A 21,363-nucleotide genomic window follows, 5' to 3' on the forward strand; every position below is an offset into this window, starting at 1 on the left:
TTCCTCCTTAACCTGACCTTAGAGCCTTCATTAGGTGTGATGTTCCTTCATCATCCTTCTTTTCAGTCAATTATCCAGTAGTTTTGAACCATAAGACTTCAAAACCAGTGGTTACTTATATCTCTGCCTATACTGGAAAGAAAGCAGATCATTATTCACTCACCACTCCTTATAGTTAGAATTATAGCATGGTTACAGTGCAGAAAGAGGCAATTCAGCCCATCACATCTGTGCTGACCCACTGAAGGAGCAAATCACCTTGTGCCACTCCCCGGCATTTTCACCTTGGCCAGCAATGTTTCCTTTTCAGATAATAATGTAATTACTTTTGAAAGCCTGAATTGATCATGACTCCACCACACTCAGGCAGTGCATTCTAGCTCTAACCATTCAAGGCAGGGAAAATATATTCTTCATGTATCCATTGATTCTTTTGTCAGTTACCCTAGACCTGACCCTCCGGTTCTCAATCCTTCCACTAATGGGAACAGTTTCTCCCCATCGCTTTTACCCAGACCCCTCATAATTTTGAATACCTCGATCAATTCTCCTCTTGACCTCTTATCCAGCGGGAACAATCCCAACTTCTCCAATCTTTCAATGTAACTGAAGTTCCTTATCACTGGAACCATTCTTGTGAATCTTTTCTACACCTTATCTAATACCTTCACAACTTTGATGAAATGTTGCATCCAGAGCTGAAGGCAATAATGCTCCATTTGAAGCTGAACGTACAGGTTTAACATAACATACTTACTTTTTACTCTATACTCCTATTGATAAAGCCAAATACGTTATGCTTTATTAACTGCTTTCTCAACCTGTCCTGCCATCTTCAGTGATTTGTGCATTTACACACCCAGGGCCCTCTGCCTCTACACCCCATGAGAATTGTACCCTTTATTTTAAATTGTCTCCCTGTGTTGAACTCTCCTATAAACCTTCCTCCAGTCTGAAAAACAACTGCTCACCACTATGTTCCATGTCACTCAGCCAATTTCACATCGATGTTGCTATTCTCCCTTTTATTCCATGAACTCTAACTTTACTCACAAGTCCTTTATAAAATGTATTTTGGAAGTCTGTGTACACCAACAGCATTACCCTCATCAAACCTCTATGTTATCTCATCAAAAAACTCAAACAAGTTAATAAACATAATTTGCCCCCAGCAAATCCATGTTTGCTTTCTTTAAATTAATCTTAATTTGCCCTAATTTTGTCCCTAATTATTGCCTCTAAAAGCTTCCCCACTACCGTGGTTATACAGACTAGCCTGTAGGTGCTAGGCTTATTTTTACATCCTTTTTTGAACAAGAGTGTAACATTTGTAATTCCCCAGTCCTCAGAATCCACCCTGAGTCTAAGGAAGTTTGGAAAATTCTAGTTAGTGCCTCTACAATTTCCCCTCATTTCCATCTGTATTCTTGGACTCATCATATTGGTCGTTTACAGGTAAGTACATTCAGTCCACCCAAAACCATCTCCTCATCAGTTTTAAACCCTTCAAGCATTTGAACTACCTTCTCTTTCACCATGACCTTGACAAGACCTTCTTACTTGATAAAGACAAAAGCAAAGTATTAATTTAATAGATCAGACAAGCACCCTGCCTCCATGAATAAATTATTTTGGTTCCGAATCAGCCCTATTTCTCATATCAACACTTTACTATTTATATGCATGTAGAAGACTTTTGGATTCTCCTATATGTTAGCTGTTGGTATCTTCTCATATTGCTTCTCTTATTTGTTTTTTCAAATTCCCTCTGAACCTTTTATATTCAGACAGGTGCCGTGTGGCGACTAGGGGCTTTTCACAGTAACTTCATACTTGTGACAATAAAAGGTTATTATTATATTTGGCTTGATTCTCAATTATTGAGAATAATGTTAACTGAGAGACTAGGAAGGAAATAGCAGGGGTGCTGGCAATAAATTTCAGTTTCCCTCTGGCCACAGGAGGGGTGCTGAAGGACTGCTGAATAGCCAATGTGGTACCATTATTCAAGAAGGGAGGAAGGGATAAACCAGCAAACTACACATCAGTCAGTTTAACCTCAGTGGTGGGGAAACTATTGGCAGGAATTTTGAAAGACAGAATTAATCTGCATTTGGAGAGGCAGGAATTAACCGAGGACAATCAGCATAATTTTATTAAGGGGAGGTCATGGGCACGATTCTCCGCTCCCACACCGGGTGGGAGAATCGCGGGAGGGCCGCTCTGGCACACCCCGCGTTTTGTGACACGCCGTTCGGAGAATTGCAGGCCGCCGCGATTCTCCAACCCGGATGGACCGAGCAGCCGGCCGTTCCCGACCGGTTCACGCCGGCGGCAACCACACCTGGTCACTGCCGGCGTGAACATGACGCCAGCAGCTGTTTTGTGGCTTGGGGGCAGAGAGGGGAGTGAGCACCACAACCGTGCTCGGGAGGGGACTGGCCCACGATCTGTGCCCACCGATCGTCGGGCCGGCGTCTCAAAGGGACGCACTCTTTCCCCTCCGCCATCCCGCAAGATCAAGCCGCCACGTCTTGTGGGGCAGCGGAGGGGAAGACAGCAACCGCGCATGCGCGGGTTTGAGCCGTCGTGCCGTCACCTGCGCATGCGCGGGTTGGAGCCGGCCAACCTGCGCATGCGCGGCTAACGTCATTAGGCACGCCGCCCGCGTCATTCTCAGCGTGCCGGGCCTTGACGCCAGCGACAGGGCCCCGCAGCCGAGATTCATGGCACGGACCTCCTAGCCCCCCGTGGGGGGCAGAATAGGGGCCATGGGCGGCCTCCGATGCCATCGTGAACCTCTCCGGGTTTCACAACGGCATCGGGCCTTGCGGAGAATTCCGCCCCATGTCTCATCAACTTGATTGAATTTTTCGAAGAGATGACCAGGTGTGTTGATGAGGGCAATGCATTTGACTTAATCTACTTGAATTTCAACAAAGCTTTTGATAAGGTCCCACATGAGAGACTGATAGCATCATGAGAGACTGATAGAGCCCATGCCATCCAAGGAAATTGGTAAATTGCATCCAGAATTGACTGAGTGGCAGGAAGCAGATGGTGATGGTCGAGGGGTGGTTTTCTGACTGGAAATCTGTGTCCAATGGGGTTCTGCAGGGATCAGTGTTGGGACCCTTGCTGTTCATGGTTTATATAAATAATTTACATTTGAATGGAGGAGGGTTGATCAGTAAGTTCTTGATACGAAAATTGGTAAAGTGGTAAATAGTGAGGATAGCTTTAGATTACAGGAGGATATAGGCAGGCTGGTCAGATGGGCTGATCAGTAGCAAATAGAATTCAATCCAGATACGTGTGGGGTGATGCACATGGGTTGGATAAACAAGGCAAGGGGTGCATGATGAACGGCAGGACCCTGGGAAACACCGCAGATCAGAGGGACCTTGTGCATGTAAACTGGTCCGTTAATGTAGAAGAGCAGGTGAATAAAGTGACTAAGAAGATAAATTGAATACTTGTCTTTATTAACCGAGTCATAGAGTTTAAAGCAGGGAGGTATGCTGGACCTGTATATAATGTTGGTTAGGCCACAGCCAGAGTATTGTGTGCAGCTCTGGAATAGCCATTAAAGGAGGATGTGACATCACTGGAAAGGTGCGGAGCAGATTTGCCTGGGCTGGAGAGGTTTAGTTGTGAAGAGATATTGGATAGACTGGGGTTATTTTCCTTGGATCAGAGGAGACAGAGGGGGGACATGATTGAAATATATAAAATTATGAGGGGCATAAATAAAGTAGACAGGAATAAACATTTTCCCTTGGTGGAGGTATCAATGACCAGGGGACATAGATTTAAGGTAAGGAGCAGGAGGTTTAGAGGCGACGTAAGGAAAGAAATTTCACCCAGAGAGTGGTGGGAGTTTGCAATTCATTGCCTGAAAGGGTGGTGGAGGCAGAGACCCTCATAACAATAAAAAGCATTCGGATATACACTTGCGATGCAAAGGCATACAAGGCTGTGGGGCAAATACTGGGAAATGGGATTGGAGTACTTAGGTGGTCACTTTTGACCCATGCAGATGTGATGGCCAACTGTGCTGGAGACATTTATGACTATATTATCTACCTAGCATCTATCATAAGCACACTAATCTCTCTTTTTCATCATCCAGGAAGCTCTGCATTTGTTTACCTTAAATTCCCTTTTTGTGGGAATGTAACTTGTACTTGGAACCATCTCTTCTTTAAAAGCCAGCCATTCCAAACTTTGATTCTATTTCATCAGATCCATTCTTACCCCACTGAAATTGACTTTCGTCCAGTTAATTATTCTTTCTCTGGATTGCACCATGTCATTTTCCATATACAACCTAAACCTTATAATACAATGATCACTATCCCTTTAAGGTTTCCCTACTGACACTCGATCCACGCAGCCCACCTCATTCCTAAGATCTAGATCCACCAATGTTTCCTTTCTCGTTGGACTGGAAACACTGCTGTAGAAAATTCTCCTGAACACACTTGGAGAGATCTTGCCCCTCTCTACCCTTTATACTACTACTATCCCAGACGATATTCAGGTAAAGTGCCCCATTTTAATACTCTGTACGTTTCGCACTTCTCCGTAATTTTCTTGCAAATTCCCTTTGAAGCTTTCCAACGGGTTGGTGGCCTATAGACTGCACCATACAATATAATTGCACCTTTTAGCTCTCACCAAATACATTCAGTCCAATACTGCAATTTTCTCCTTAATCAATTAGGCCATCTCTCCTCCTTTCTTTTCTTTCCTGAACATCTTGTATCCACAATATTTAACATACAGACCCGCCTTTCTTTGAGTGAGGTCTCTGTTATCACCACAACATTGTGGGCTAGATTCTTCCTTCTGGAGACTAAGCACTTCGGCTGGTGTAGAATCGTTCCTGGTCTCCGCTGACACTAGGGATGGGTCCAAGGAACGATTCTCTCTCCTTTTCCATGCAAATTCATGCATGGAGAGGAGCTTGCAGGATTCTGCCAGAATCCCAGTAGCAACCCACCTCCCCACCCACGACACACAGCCTACCCCTCTGTCGACCCCCTCATCAGAACCCCCAACAGAGGCATCCATCAGATCGACAGGTCCTCACCACATCAAAAGCAGTGCTTTTTGCTGTGAAAAAGAGGAAGTCAAAGCACTTATCTGCTTTTAATGTGGTGAAGAATCATAGCAAGATTGTTTATAAACATTGTGGTTAGCATCAAAGCAGGGTAATGAAGATGCATTCAAGTCTGACAGGATAGAGCAATATACAATCCACCAGACACCTGACTCTGGAGTAATAACACTATCAATCACTGGCAAATGCAATGTATTGCTGTGTCAAATTGAATGGAAAACCTGCATTTCAACGGTTGGCAAGGGATTTCAAGCCCTTAGAAGTTTATCTTGGCTTTCAAGGAAACATCTGACATTTGTAGCGACTGCTGCTTTAAACACTTCTGTCTGAGACAGCAGATGTTGGAAAAAGACAAATTTAATTGCAAGGTGGTGCAGGATTTGCATTGTGGGGGTGAGGGGAGGACCCTCCGATGGACTTTGGGGAGCACCTCCATTACATACTGGCCACCATGACCCACCGGGTCAGGGCCAAGCTTGAAAATACCCGCACCAATCCACACCAGCGTGAACCCCGGCTCAGAGGCCTGGAACATCATGCGGGATTGGAGATTCACCCTTCCAGCCTATTAATCAGAATCAAATGGAGGCAAATAACCAATTTGCATCATCCTGCGCTGCAGGGCATGTAGTGCGATGCCACCGCTGGCAAAGGACCGGAGCATTAGAATGGGATTGGCACCAACGGTTGATTCTCGGCCGGATCGGGAACCTCGCTACCAGCAACAGTTGGCGGAGAATACACCCACATATTTCCATAGGGCTATCTGCGTCTGCAATCCTCAATCTTATTTTGGGTATAATGCGGGCAAATGTGAAACAGTGCAGAGATCGGAGATTCAGAGGAATGAGTGCCTTGTGCTTGTATCACAAAAGGCTGGATTGCAGGTACAGAAAGTAATGAGGAAATTTAACGGAATGTTATCATTTATTGTGAGGAAATTGATTATACAATTAGGGTGTTTATTCTTCAGTTGTGTGACCACACCCAGAGTACTGTGTGTAGTATTGGCCTCCTTATTTCAGGAAGGATGAAGTTCAGAGCAAGTTTACTGGACTGATACCAGGAATTGGCTTGTGAGGAAAGGTTAGACAGGTTAAGCTTACATCCACTGGAGTTTAGAAGAATAAGAGGTAACTTTATTGAAACCTTTTAAGATCTGCATGGATGTAGAGAGGATGTTTCCTCTTGTGGGAGAATCTAGAACTAGAGGTTACTGTTTAAATATAAGGACAGTAAGAAGTCTTACAACACCAGGTTAAAGTCCAACAGGTTTGTTTCGAATCACTAGCTTTCGGAGTACTGCTCCTTCCTCAGGGGAATGAAGAGGTGGGTTCGAGAAACATATATATATATATATATATATAAGTCAATGATGCAAGACAATACTTTGAATGTGAGTCTTTGCAGATAATTAAGCCTTTACAGGTCCAGATGGAGCAACTGGAGAGAGGGATAATCACAGGTTAAAGAGGTGTGAATTGTCTCAAGCCAGGACAGTTGGTAGGATTTGAAAGCCCAGGCCAGATGGTGGGAGGTGAATGTAATGTGACATGAATCCAAAGTCCCAGTTGAGGCTGTACTCATGTGTGCGGAACTTGGCTATATGTTTCTGCTCTGCAATTCTGCGTTGCCGCGCGTCCTGAAGGCCACCTTGGAGAATGCTTACCCGAAGATCAGAGGCTGAATGCCCTTGATTTTAATTGCCCTTAATTACCTGCAAAGACTTGCTTTCAAAGTATCGTACTGCATCTTTGACTTTGTCGTTTCTGGAACCCACCTCATCATTCACCTGAGGAAGGAGCAGTGCTCCAACAGCTAATGATTTGAAACAAACCTGTTGGAATTTAACCTGGTGTTGTAAGACTTCTTACTATGCTCACCCCAGTCCAACGCCGGCATCTCCGCATCATAAATATAAGGAGTCGCTCATTTAAGACAGAGATGAGGAGAATTTCTTTCTCTGAGGACCGTGAGTCTTTGGAACTCTCTTCCACAAAAGGCGACACATACAGATGTTGTAATCATCACAGGAGTTACGGGGTGTGGACTATTAGGGTCCCGTGACCTCGGCAGAATATGAACTATACCGTTAACAAGGGAAGCCTGGCAGATATAAAAATCCCAACCTAAATGTGGGTCAGGGCAGGTGAACCCTTCAGGGAGTGGAGTTTGTATATTGCATGTTTAATTAAACCTTTTTGTTTTGCCACCATCATCACTTACTGAGGTCGTGCTGTCAAGAATCGACACTAGAGGATAAAGTTTCGAACTCAGCCCACTTTTCAAATGTCACTTTACCAACTGCAGACATGCCACACATAGAGAAGCTAGAAACCTTTGATGCAGGTATAGATGACTGGGCACAATACACGGAACGAATGCAGCATTATTTCATCCAAATGCCATTATCGGGGATGAGCGCCAGACTGTCATCCTACATCCTACTGCCAACTACAACATAATCAAGAGCCGAACATACCCAGACGCACCTAACATGCGGTCTTTCACCGACTTGGTTGCGTTGGAGGGCGAACATTTCAATCCCAAGCTGGACCATCTTGGGCGTTGCTGTTTCCATTCCGCCACCCAAACCCAAACGAACATTTGGCCCACCTCAGGAAGCTCGTGGGGTTCTGTGAATTCTGTGCATCATTGTCCGAAGCCTTGCGAGGCAGGTTGGTTTGCGGTATCCACAATGCGGTGACACAGAGAAAACCGCTTTCCAAACCGTGTTTGGAACTGCAGGGGGCCTCGAGATATCCATATCCCATGAGGGATATAGAAGGGATGTAGAAACTGCAGGGCACGGAGGTCCTCAGCGTAGGACATCCCCAACCAGCCAACACCTGCTGAACACCCCCATGGTTCCATGGACATGTCTCTGACTGCACTTACACGATGAGACATTCACTAAGGGGACTCCATTACTATCTATCTGGTCCTCTCAACTCTAGTCCTATTTCCTCTCTCACTGAATTCCCTTAAGCTGCAAGTAATCACATCTATAAAAGTGCTTTGCTCAAAGCTCTCAACCTCACAGATGCCTCACACTGAAGGCAACGATTTTAAATTTTAGCATTCATAGGATATGGCATTTCTGGTTCGGCCAGCCTTTAACGCCCATCTGTAATTGCCCTTGAGAAGGTGGTTTTGAGCCAAAACCCTAAGCTTGAGCTGTTGCAGCTGACGACACCGCATGGACGTATAGTTATCCTGGGCACAGAAAATGCCCTGGAGTTCCACATTTTTATTTTCTTCATTTATGGGAGGTGGACATCGCTGGCTAGGTCAGTAAAGTATTGGCCATTCTAGTTGCCTTTCAGAAGGTGGTGGTGAGCTGCCTTCTTGAATTGTTGCAGGTGGAGGTGAACCTACAGTGCTGTTAGCAGACAATTCGAGATTTTGACCCAGCGACAGTGAAGGAACAACGATATAGTTCCAAATCAGGATGGTGAATGGCTTGGAGGGGAACCTCCAGGTGGTGGTGTCCCCATGTATCCACTGCTCTTGTCCTTCTAGATGGTAATGGTCATGGATTTGGAAGGTGCTACCTGAGGAACCTTGGTGATTCCTGCAGTACACCTTGTAGATAATACAGACGGCTGCTACTGTGCATCAATAGTGTGATTGAATATTTCTGGTATCAAGCAGTTTGCTTTGTCCTGGATGGTGTTGGGCTTCTCAAGTGTTGTTGGAGCTGCACTCATCCAGGCAAGTATCAGGAGAATATTCTATTACACTCCTGACTTGTGCCTTTTAGATGATGGACAGGCTTTGATGGGGGGATGGTCAGGAGATGCGTTATCACCACAGGATTCCGAACCTTTGACATGCTCTTGTAGCCACAGTATTTATATGGCTAGTCCAGTTCAGTTTCTGGCCAATGATAAACCCCAGGATATTGTTAGTAGTAGACTCAGCGATGGTAATGGTATTGAATGGCAATGGATCAGGGACTACAGTTGTCATTCGTTTATCTATCAGATAATAAAACTTGTACTTTTATTCTGTGTTCCTTAAATATGATGATGTTTACTTTTTTTAAATTATCAAAATGAAATTTTAATTTTCAATTTCCTGGTTCCTTCAATGAACTTCCTAACTTTTCAGAAAGGGAAGCAAAGCTACAATCAGCTAATCAACACAAGGCCTTCCTCATTCTCATTGTATATGCTTCCTAGCACAAGCTCCTTCACAGATTGGATTTACAAATCTGTTTTGGGACCCAGCAGGTTTTGTTAATTTCCCTGCCTGCTCAGTTCTTTAACCTGTTGAAGGTATCTACCCTCTGCAACATAAGCAACTGTCTGCCTTCTCCAGCTGCAATGTCCCAAGCACAAAGAACAATGCAGCGCAGGAACAGGCCCTTTGGCCCTCCAAGCCTGCACCGACAATGGTATCTGCCTAAACTAAAACCGTATGCACTTACAGAGTCCGTATCCTTCCATTCCCACCCTATTCATATATTTGTCTCGATGCCCCTTAAATGCCGCTGTCGTACCTGCTCCCACCACCTCCCCAGGTAGCGCATTCCATATATTTACCACCCTCTGTGTAAAGAAAGTGCCTCGTACATCTGTTCTAAACATTTCCCCACGAACTTTAAACTTATGTGCCCCTCGTACTTGACTGTCCTACCCTAGGAAAGAGCATCTGACTATCCACTCTGTCCATGCCACTCATAATCTTGTACACCTCTATCAGGTCGCCTCTCAACCTCCGTTGTTCCAGTGAGAAGAGACCGAGTTTATCTGACCTCTCCTCATAGCTAATTCCCTCCATACCAGGCACCATCGTAGTAAACCACTTCTGTACCCTCTCCAAAGCATCCACATCCTTCTGGTAGTGTGGCGACCAGATTGTACACAATATTCCAAATAAGGCCTAACTAAGGTCCTGTACAGCTGCAACATGATTTGCCAATTTTTATATTCAATGCCCCGACCGATGAAGGCCAGCATGCCGTATGCCTTTTTGACCACTTTATCCACATGCATTGCAACTTTCAGTGATTGGTGGGCATGCACACCCAGATCTCTCTGCCTGTCAGTACTCGCAAGAAATCAACCAATTTTTGTGTAATTCCTAAGTTACCTCACACTTGTCCGGTTTAAACTCCATCTGCCATTTCTCCGTCCAAGACACCAACCAGTTTATATTCTGCTGTATCCTCTGACAATTCTCTTCACTATCCACAACTCCACCAGTTTTTGTGTTGTCTGCGAATTTACTAATCAGACTAGCTATATTTTCTTCCAAATCATTGAGATACACCACGAACAACAAAGGCCCCAGAACTGATCCTTGTGGAACGCTGCTAGTCACAGCCTTCCATTCAGAAAAGCACCCTTCTACTGCTACCCTCTGTCTTCTGTGCCCAAGCCAATTCTGAATCCAACTTGCCAGCTCGCCACTGATCTCATGTGACTTCACCTTGTTTTATCAGTCTACCATGAGGTACCTTATCAAAAGCATTACTGAAGTCCATGTATACAACATTTACTGCCTTTCCCTCATCTATCATCTTTGTCACTTCCTCGAATTCCTCGAACATTAGAGAGGCACAACCTCCCCTTCTCAAAACCATCCTGTCCATCACTAATAAATCCATTTTTTTCCAAATGTGAGTAAATCCTATCTCTAAGAATCTTTTCCAATAATTTCCCTACCACTGACGTAAGACTCACCGGTCTATAATTTCCTGGATTATCCCGGCTGCCCTTCTTAAACAATGGAACAACATTGGCTACTCTCAAGTCCTCTGGAACTTCACCTGTAGCCAATGAGGATACAAAGATTACTGTCAAGGCCCCAGCAATTTCCTCCCTTGCCTCCCTCAGTATTCTGGGGTAGATGCCACCAGGCCATGGGGACTTATATACTTTAATGCTTTTTAAGATGCCCAACACCTCTCCTTTATTAATATCAACAAAGTGTGAATTCCTCCGCAACTCTGCAGAGAATAGTTACACAAGGCTAATGCGGAGACTTAAGGAAAATGTTGAAAATCTAAATCCATGCATAAGTTATGTAAGTTAATTATGTTTCACATTTTTCAGCACCTTCCTGAATGACCTTATAAAATGCCAGACAGATGATGATATTGCATTATGCTTCATCAAGAACAAAGACGGATTTGATAAATACATGCAATACCTTGTTGGACGTGTACAGTCTGAATCTCATATCACCAACCCAGCTGTCCAAGATTTTTTTAATGTAAGTGATATTTTAAGAAACTTTAAGTAAAGCTCTCGTGAGTGATGCTGCCGAAATATTTAAACTATTTTCAAATTATATTTTTTATGAAACTTTAATATAATAACATTAAAGTTATTTATAAAATTTAGAATAAATAAGGATAAAGATTCATATGGATTCAACCAAAGAGTAAACTCAATTGAATAATGGTATTGTTTTTTTTAAATATTTTTTATTCTCCTTTTTCACATTTTCTCCCAAATTTACATCCACCAACAATAAACAATAATCAGGAACAAATATGTCAATCCCCATATCAATAACAACAATCCCATCCTCCCACCAAACCCCAAACATTAGCCCACATGTTCACCTAAACAAATGACAAAAAGGAATTAGGGATCACCCCTAGTCGCCATCAACACACACCCCAAATATGGCCACCCGGGGGCCCGGGTCCAGTTTCACGTGCACCACTCACTTTAGAAATTACCCTAAAAAACTCCTTCCAGTAATCCTCTAGCTTTGGACAGGACCAAAACATATGAACGTGATTAGTGCCCCCCCCCCCTCCCCCCGCAACGTTCACACACATCTTCGAGGCATTCACTCTCCTGAGCACCTCACACCAGATCCCCTCCTCCATATCCTCTCCCAACTCTTCCTCCCACTTTGCTTTGTTCCCTTCCAGTGGTGCCTTCACCTCTTCCAAAATAGCCCCGTAAACCGCTGATACTACCAGCTTCTCCAGTCCTCCCGTCGTCAGCACCTCCTCCAGCAATGTGGAGGCCGGCTCCACCGGGAATCCCTGTATCTCCTTTCTGGCAAAATCTCGAACCTGCATGTATCTAAACATTTCCCCCTGCTCCAGTCCATACTTCGCTTCCAGCTCCTTCGGCCCTGCAAACCGACCCCTAAGAAACAAATCTTTTAGTGTCTTAATCCCCTTCTCCTCCCATTTCCGAAAATTTCCATCCCACTTCCCCGGCTCAAATCTGTGGTTCCCCCGAATTGGCATTTCCCTTGACCCTGCCCCCAACCCGAAGTGTTGGCGAAACTGCCTCCAAATACTCAATGAAGCTATTATTACCGGACTCCCTGAGTATTTCCCCGAGGCTATCGGGAGCGGCACTGTTGCGAGTGCTTTTAATCCCGACCCCCTGTACAAACTCCCCTCCATTCTGACCCACTGGGAATCAACCCCACATCCGCACCTTCCCCACATTCACCGCCCAGTAGTAATACATCAGGTTCGGGAGACCCAAACCCTCTGCCTGCCTTCCCATCTGTAGCAGCACCTTTCTAACTCTGGCCACCTTCCCTCCCCATATGAACGACGTAATCCTTCCCTCAATCTCTCTGAAAAAAGCCTTTGGCAGGAAAATCGACAGGCATTGAAAAATATACAGAAATCACGGCAACACATTCATTTTAACCGCCTGTACCTGACCCGCCAGTGACAGAAGGAGACCATCACACCTTGCCAGATCAGCTTTCACTCTCCTCACCAAACTAGAAATGTTGTACCCGCAGAGTCCGTCCCCCCCCCCCCCCCCCCAACTCCCGGGCAACCTGCACTCCCAGGTACCTAAAGTGAGTCCCTGTCATATGGAATGGCAGCCCCCCCACCCCTGGCCGAGACATCACAAAATAATCACTTGTCTAGATTTAGTTTGTACCCCGAGAAAGACTCAAACACTCGAAGCAGCTCCAATATTCCCCCTATCGACACACTCGGTTCTGACACGTATAACAGCAAGTCATAGGCATATAAGGACACCCTATGCTCTATCCCCCCCTGCACTATTCCTTTCCATACCCCCGAACATTTTAATGTGATGGCCAACGGTTCAATCACGAGTGCAAACAGCAGGGGAGATGTAGGACATCCCTGCCTAGTCCCACGGTGGAGAGAAAAGTATCTTGAGCTGATGTTGTTTGTGCGGACACTCGCCCTCGGCTCCTTATACAGTGGCTTTACCCAGTTCACAAATCTTGGTCCAATCCCAAACCGTTCCAGAACTGCCATCAAGTACCCCCATTCTACCTGGTCAAATGCCTTCTCGGCGTCCAATGCCACAGCCACCTCTGTCTCCTTCCCATCGGCCGGTGCCATAACAACGTTCAGTACCTTTCTAACCTTTGAAAATAGCTACCTCCCTCTCAGGAGCCCCGTCTGATCTTCACCTATCACCTTCGGGAGGCAATCCTCCAGCCTACCCGCCAGTACCTTCGCCAATACTTTTGTGTCCACATTCAGAAGCGATATGGGCCTATACGACCCACACTCTGTTGGATCCTTATTTTTTTAGCAGCAGGGAAATCGATGCCTGCCCCAAAGTTTGTGGCAACATCCCCTTCCCTATCGCCTCTTCAAACATCCCCACCATCAGGGGTGCCAGCTTATCCTTAAATTTTTTATAATATTCCACCAGAAACCCATCTGGCCCTGCCACCTTCCCCAACTGCATCCTCCCAATTGCATCCTTTATCTCCTGCTCCACTGTTGCTCCTTCTAATGTAGCCCTGTCCCCGCTCCCCAAACCTCGGGTACTCCTCCCGATCTAGAAATTCCTGCATCTCACGGTCTCCCCCAGGTGTCTCTGACCTGTACAATCTCAGAAAATTCCTCAAAAACCTTGTTAATCAGATCCGGAGCCATCACCAACTTCCCTGTCCTATCCCTCACCTGCACAATTTCCCTTGCCGCTGCTTCCCTCTGGAGCTGGCCTGCTAACATACACCACGCCTCATCTCCATGTTCATAAACTGCACCCCTTGCTTGTCTCTGTTGGCGTACCCTTGGGGTCAAAGGTCGCCTGTAGTTCCTTCCTGTCTGACTAATGGTACTGTTTCTGTTTATTAAATAAATATTATAATCACTGAAACTCCAAAGCTAATTCTACATAGAAAATAGTTTCCATCTTTATTTTTAAATTCAAGTTTCATACTTTTGGCATATTTTTAAATTAGCAAGGCAAAAGAGAAAAAACAGTTCTCAAAATAGGTTATTGCATTTGCACAAAATTGACATGGTTAAATAGATTTGATACAAATTTCAGTTGACCCGTGTTTCCCAAAGGTCCTATGGAAACGGAGGTCCTGGTGAGGCGGAGAATCCAGCAGTAGCGAAGAAAACTACGCTGGTTGGTTTCTTGGTTTCCGTGCCCCCCCCCCCCCCCCCCCCCCCCCCCCCAGGCCGGCATCCTCCGGCAGGAATTCCTACTGCTCTTGACAAGCGTGGCTCGAACACGGTGGGACAAGGTGGTAACTATTTAAGGCAGTTGAATGAAATGAAAAAATGAAAATCGCTTATTGTCACAAGTAGGCTTCAAATGAAGTTACTGTGAAAAGCCCCTAGTCGCCACATTCCGGCGCCTGTTCGGGGAGGCTGGTACGGGAATTGAACCGTGCTGCTGGCCTGCCTTGGTCTGCTTTCAAAGCCAGCGATTTAGCCCTGTGCTAAACAGCCCCAAAGGAGTTGCCCCCATCCAACAGCCACCCTCCCCCCCAATAATGCAAACCTGCCCACCATGCCTCCACCAGACCCCTCCCCCCACCTCCCTCAACCCCACAGAGGTGCCCTAAATAAAGGGAACCACAGAGACCCCCTAAATAATGTGACCCGTACCAGGAAGCACGGTAGCACAGTGGTTAGTTAATTCCAGGGTCCCGGGTTCAATTCCGGCCTCGGGTGACTGTCTGTGTGGAGTTTGCACTTTCTCCCCGTGTCTCCCCGTGGCAAGGGCAATGTGCAGGTTAGGTGGAGTGTCCAAAAGGTTAGGTGGGGTTACTGGGTTACAGGGATAGGGTGGCGACGTGGGCATAAGGAGGGTGCTCTTCCCAAGGGCCGATGCAGACGCGATGGGCCGAATGGCCTCCTTCTGCACTGTAAATTCTATGAAGCCCCCCAGAAAGGAGAGCCCTGTCAGGATGCCCCAAGAAGAAAAACCCCTGTCTGGATGCTCGAGAGCAGTCCAGACAGTGGCAGTGAAAAATATTACCGCTTTAACACTCACTTGGGCAACGCCCCTGCTGACTCAGACATAGGAAGCACCGCGTGTCAAATCCTGGAAAGAAAGAAATAGTCAGCTGTGTTTAACCCTTATATCTTTCAGCTGCGACCCATTTATTAATTTCTCTTTGATTATTGATTTTATGAGGCTGTGATTGACAGCTTCCACACACATAGCTGCCAGCATTGCTCCATTCATCTTCCTTCACGTTTGAGTAACTCTCAAGTGCTCTAATCTCAATGTTTATAAACATTAAACTTTGATTGACAGCTCCTGGAGCACTTTAGAGTTCAATGCTGTCAATTTCCAGCTGACCACTTCAAAATCACTCAAGCGTGAAGGGAGGTGATTGGAAAGCCTTAATTTTATGGTCAGCTTGGATGGTTTAAGCGTTGGGATGAAATAGTTAACTTTGTCCTCATTATCCTTCCTGTCATTGCTAGTCAAAAGAAGATGATTATGTTGTCCTTAATTGCACTTTTGAAAGACGAGCTTCACTTTCTAACAATAGCTAATACTTTATTCCCAGAAATACACAGATGAAGTGTCATCAACACAGGACCCATCAGAACCCTTGGTGTTACCTGTACATGCTTACTTAGAGAAACCTCCCAATAGGCTCTTGAAATATCAGAATGTTATCAAGGTAAGTCATGAATTATTTAGAATTCCAATACCAAAAATTGCCAATAGACTTCTTGCAAACTTACCCAATGATTAAGTCAATGGTTTTCAAAGTGGGTCGCAGTCCTCAGGTGGGTTGTGAGATGTTAAAAAATGGGTTGCCAAATATAATTTTACATGAAATATGTATTCTGTCTGCAGTAGCCAATTCAGACATCGAGTTTAAAGGTTGAGAATGTAGCTGACTTCTCCCCATGTTTGCGTGGGTTTCACCCCCACAACCCAAAGATGTGCAGGGTAGATGAATTGGACACGCTAAATTGCCCTTTAATTGGAAAAAATGAACTGGGTACTCTAAATTTATTTTTAAAAAAGAGAATGTATCTGACTCTGCTGACTGAGTGACAGTTAGCTGCCAATCACCTGAAGCCTGATTAGGATCTCAATAAATGTTGTTTACTATTGAAGCTTAACTGATGTGTGAGTCATCTGAGCTTACCTGAAATCTATTTACTTCGGCTGGAGCCCTGCTCCCAAATTTAATCTCGGAGGATCAGACGGGTTTCATGAAGGCTTGACAATTGTCGGCCGATATGCATCGCCTGCTAAATATTGTTCTTTTCCCCTCCTTGGTGCCTGAATCGGAGGTGATTGTTTCTCAAGATGATGAAAAGTCATTTCATTGAGTAGAGTGGGAGTATTTATTTCAGATTCTTGGGAAGGTCGGATCAGACCACAAATTTATTTCTTGGATTCGGCTATTGTATAAAGCCTCCAATGCATGTGTTCGTATGAATGTCCTGAACTCTGGTTATTTTTTGTTGACTAGGGCACGAAACATGGATGTCAATTGTCCCGCTCTAGTTTGCTTTGGTGATAAAGCCACTTGCTAATAGCGCTGAGGTCATCTGTTAAGTGGAGGGGGATAAATCAGGGAGTGGTGGAGCATCGAATGTCCCTTTACACAGATAACCTACTTCTCTATTATACGGACCCAATACTCTCCGTGGGCAAGATAATGAAGCTGCTTCGTACTTTGGCTCCTTTTCTGGGTACAAGTTGAACTTGGGCAAGAATGAATGATTCCCAGTCAATTCCCCGTGGATGGAGAGCCCAACTGGGAATGTTACATTTTTGCCTTGCAAAGAGTAGCTTTCGTTATCTGGGAGTCGAGGTGGCCCACAGCTGGGCCTCGCATCATAAATTAAATTACACTTATCTGGTGGACAGTATTAAAACAGACTTGCAGAGGTGGGATACCCCTCCCCTATTCTTGGCGGGCAGGGTTCAGACTATCAAAATGAACATGCTCTAAACATGTTTATTTCTTTTTCATTGTCTCTCCATTTTTCTCCCCAAGTCCTCTTTTTTGCTAAAGTCAAGGGAAAGAAGACATTGGTAGAAGTATCCCATTGATATCTAAGAATATGGGGGAGGAATTAAATACCATTGCATTCACTAGAGATAATAGTATTAGATAGACTAATGGGGCTAAAGGCAGATAAGTCCCCTGGCCCTGATGGCTTGTATTCTAGGATCTGAAATGAATTAGCTGCAGAGATCATGCTTGATTAGGCTGTAATTTTCCAAAAATCCTTGGATTCTGAAGAAGTACTGGAAGACTGGAAAACTGCCAATGTGACACCCCTATTCAAAAGAGTGCAGGAGGCAAAAAAGTGGGTAACTATAGGCTGATAAAGATGGAAAATTATAGGCCAATTAGCCTAACCTCGGTTGTTGGTAAAATTCTAGAATCGATCGTTAAGGATGAGATTTCTAATTTCTTGGAAGAGCAGGGTCGGATTAGAACAAGTCAACATGGATTTAGTAAGGGGAGGTCGTGCCTGACGAACCTGTTAGAATTCTTTGAGGAGGTGACAAGTAGGTTAGACCAGGGAAACCCAGTGGATGTGGTCTATCTGGATTTCCAAAAGGCCTTTGATAAGGTGCCACACAGGAGGCTAATGAGTAAGGTGAGGGCCCATGGTGTTCGAGGTGAGCTACTGGCATGGGTTGAGGATTGGCTGTCTGACAGAAGGCAGAGAGTTGGGATAAAAGGTTCTTTTTCGGAATGGCAGCCGGTGACCAGCGGTGTCCCACAGGGTTCAGTGTTGGGGCCGCAGCTGTTCACCATATATATTAATGATCTGGATGAAGGGACTGGGGGCATTCTAGCGAAGTTTGCTGATGATACGAAGTTAGGTGGTCAGGCAGGTAGTGCTGAGGAAGTGGGGAGGCTGCAGAAGGATCTAGACAGTTTGGGAGAGTGGTGCAGGAAATGGCTGATGCATTTCAACGTGAGAAAATGTGAGGTCTTGCACTTTGGAAAAAAGAATCCAAGCATAGACTACTTTCTAAACGGTGAGAAAATTCATAATGCCAAAGTACAAAGGGATCTGGGAGTGCTAGTCGAGGATTCCCTAAAGGTAAACATGCAGGTTGAATCCGTGATTAAGAAAGCGAATGCTATGTTGTCATTTATCTCAAGAGGGTTGGAATATAAAAGCAGCGATGTGCTACTGAGCCTTTATAAGGCTCTGGTTAGGCCCCATTTGGAGTACTGTGTCCAGTTTTGGGCCCCACATCTCAGGAAGGACATACTGGCACTGGAGCGTGTCCAGCGGAGATTCACACGGATGATCCCTGGAATGGCGGGTCTAGCATATGAGGAACAGCTGGCGTTCCTGGGATTGTATTCATTGGAGTTCAGAAGGTTAAGGGGAGATCTAATAGAAACTTACAAGATAATACATGGCTTAGAAAGGATGGACGCAAAGAAACTGTTTCCGTTAGGCGAGGAGTCGAGGACCCGTGGGCACAGCCTTAGAATTAGAGGGGGTAAATTCAAAACAGAAATGCGGAGACATTTCTTCAGCCAGAGAGTGGTGGGCCTGTGGAATTCATTGCCGCAGAGTGCAGTGGAGGCCGGGACGCTAAATGGCTTCAAGGCAGAGATAGATAAATTCTTGATGTCGCGAGGAATTAAGGGCTATGGGGAGAATGCTGGGAGGTGGAGTTGAAATGCCCATCAGCCATGATTGAATGGCGGAGTGGACTCGATGGGCCGAATGGCCTTACTTCCACTCCTATGTCTTATGGTCTTATGGTCTTAAGACCAGCATCTAAGTAATAGCACATTTGAAAAATCATAATCTAATCAAGCAGAGTCAGCATGGCTTCATGTAAGGAAACTCATATCTGACGAATTTATTAGAGTTTTTCGAGGCAGTCTCAATCAGGATGGATAGAGGGGAACCTGGCTTGTATTTGGACTTGCAGAATGTGGTCGACAAGGTACCTCACAAAAGGTTAAGTCATAAGATAAGATCCCATGGTGTTGGAGGCAGTACACTGGCATGGATAGAGAATTGAGCAGGAAACAGCAAGTGGGGTAAGGGGTTCTTTTTCAGGTTGTCGACTTGTAACCAGTTGGTCTCCACAGGGATCAGTGCTGGGAACGCAAGTGTTTACAATTTATATTAAAGACTTGGAGGAAGGAAGTGAATGCACTGTCGCCAAATTTGCAGATGACACAGAAATAGATGAAAAAGCAAGCTGCGAGAGGGTTACAAACCGTTTGCAAAGCGATACTGATAAGTTATGTGGGTAAAAAATTGGCGAATGGAGAATAATGTGGGAAAATGTGAAGTTTTTTGTTTTGAAAGGGAGAAAGAAAGAACAGTGGCGAGATTCTCCGTTAACTGACGCCGGAATCGGGAAATGCGATTGGGCAGAGAATTGATTCTGACGCCGAAAGCGCGGCGGGCGCCGGTTTCACGCCAAATCGCAATTCTCTGGTGCCTCAACAGCAGCGTCAATGTGTTCCACTAACACGTACAGTAAATACCGTTTGCATATCATTAGCGGGCTTGACCCTGCAATTCTCCGCCTCCTCTGACAGCGAGGTTCACTTGTGCTTTTAAAAATCAAGAAACAGGCGCAGTGGCTGATGAGGGAGAGAGAGGAGGTAAGACACATAGAATTTACAGTGCAGAAGGAGGCCATTCGGCCAATTGGGTCTGCACCGGCCTTTAGAAAGAGCACTCCACTTAAGCCCACGCCTCCACCCTATCCCGTAACCCAGCAACCCCACCTAACCTTTTTTGGACACTAAGGGCAATTTATCATGGTCAATCCACCTAACCTGCACATCTTTGGACTGTGGGAGGAAACCGGAGCACCCGGAGGAAACCCACGCTGACACGGGGAGAACGCACAATCAGTGACCCAAGTTCACGAATCGAACCTGGGACTATGGAGCTGTGAAGTGACTGTGCTAACCACTGTGTTACCGTGCTGCCCACAGAGGGCCGCGACTGTGGGCTGCCAGTCCTGACACTGGCTGGCCTGGCTGAGGGGAGGGAGGCGTGGCAGGGCGACAGGCCTTGGGGGACATGCCAAGAGCCAGTGCAGACTCGATGGGCCGAATGGGCTCCTTCTGCACTGCAAATTCTATGATATCATGGTCTCCGGCCGAGCAGGGGCCAGTGCAACATATCTGCCAGATCATGGCTCACCTAGCACAGGGGAAAATGGGAAAGGACAACCGGTCCCAACGGGTCCCAAGTTCGATTCCCAGCTTGGGTCACTATCTGTGCGGAGTCTGCACGTTCTCCCTGTGTCTGCGTGGGTTTCCTGACTTTTAGGCCACAGGCTCCTTCCAGGCAGCGAGTGTGGACCCGTCCGGGATCTCACAGACCTCAGTGCACAGGTGCATCCGTGCTGTCACGGAGCTGGAACGAGCCCACCAGGATGCCTAGGCAGCCGGGTTTGCTGTCATCACCGAGCTGCCCTGGGTCCAGGGGGTGATCAACGGGATGCATGTCGCCCTACAAGCACCCACAGATGACAGGCTGATCTACACAAACCAAAAGGGGTTCCGTTCGATGAATGCTCAGTTGGTGTGTGACCATCAGATGCGGATTGAGCACACTTGCGCCTGATATTCGGGCAGTGTGCATGACGCCTTCATCCTGGCACATTGGATGATTCCCGACCTCTTTGAAGCGTACCACTGGCTGATGGGTTGGCTCCTGGGTGACAGGGCATATCCACTGCGGTACTGGCAGATGACGCCTATCCGGAGGCCACACACCGATGCGGAGACCCGCTACAATGACCAGGGCCATGATCGAACGGTGATTCGGCATCCTAAAGATGCGGTTCAGGTGCGCGGACCGCTCTGGAGGGGCCTCCAGTATAGTGCTGGGACATCATGCAAGAGAGGGCCGATGTGCTGGAGGAGCAGGATGAGCGACAGTCCTCGTCCGACGAGGAGGATGTGGGGGAGGGCGAGGGTGGACGGTACATGGGGCCGGGGCATGCACGGGAGGCCGCACAACATGTGTGCATGTGTGCTGGGGCAACCCATGGGACGTCTGATCGGCTCCAGGT

At 46.1% G+C, this 21,363-nt stretch overlaps 1 protein-coding gene across 3 annotated transcripts in view; it reads left to right on the forward strand.

Annotated features, from left to right (window-relative positions):
* The window catches only part of obscnb (obscurin, cytoskeletal calmodulin and titin-interacting RhoGEF b), an 896,193-nt gene that overhangs the window by 637,231 nt on the left and 237,599 nt on the right, over nt 1–21,363 (forward strand). For all 3 annotated transcript variants that reach the window (XM_038798455.1, XM_038798456.1, XM_038798458.1), the window contains 2 exons: nt 11,188–11,347; nt 15,875–15,991. In XM_038798455.1, coding sequence (XP_038654383.1) covers nt 11,188–11,347; nt 15,875–15,991 — 277 coding nt within the window. The remainder of the gene's footprint in view (nt 1–11,187; nt 11,348–15,874; nt 15,992–21,363) is intronic.

This window comes from Scyliorhinus canicula, chromosome 5 (genome assembly GCF_902713615.1).
Source record: "Scyliorhinus canicula chromosome 5, sScyCan1.1, whole genome shotgun sequence".
NCBI classification, from domain to species: domain Eukaryota; kingdom Metazoa; phylum Chordata; class Chondrichthyes; order Carcharhiniformes; family Scyliorhinidae; genus Scyliorhinus; species Scyliorhinus canicula.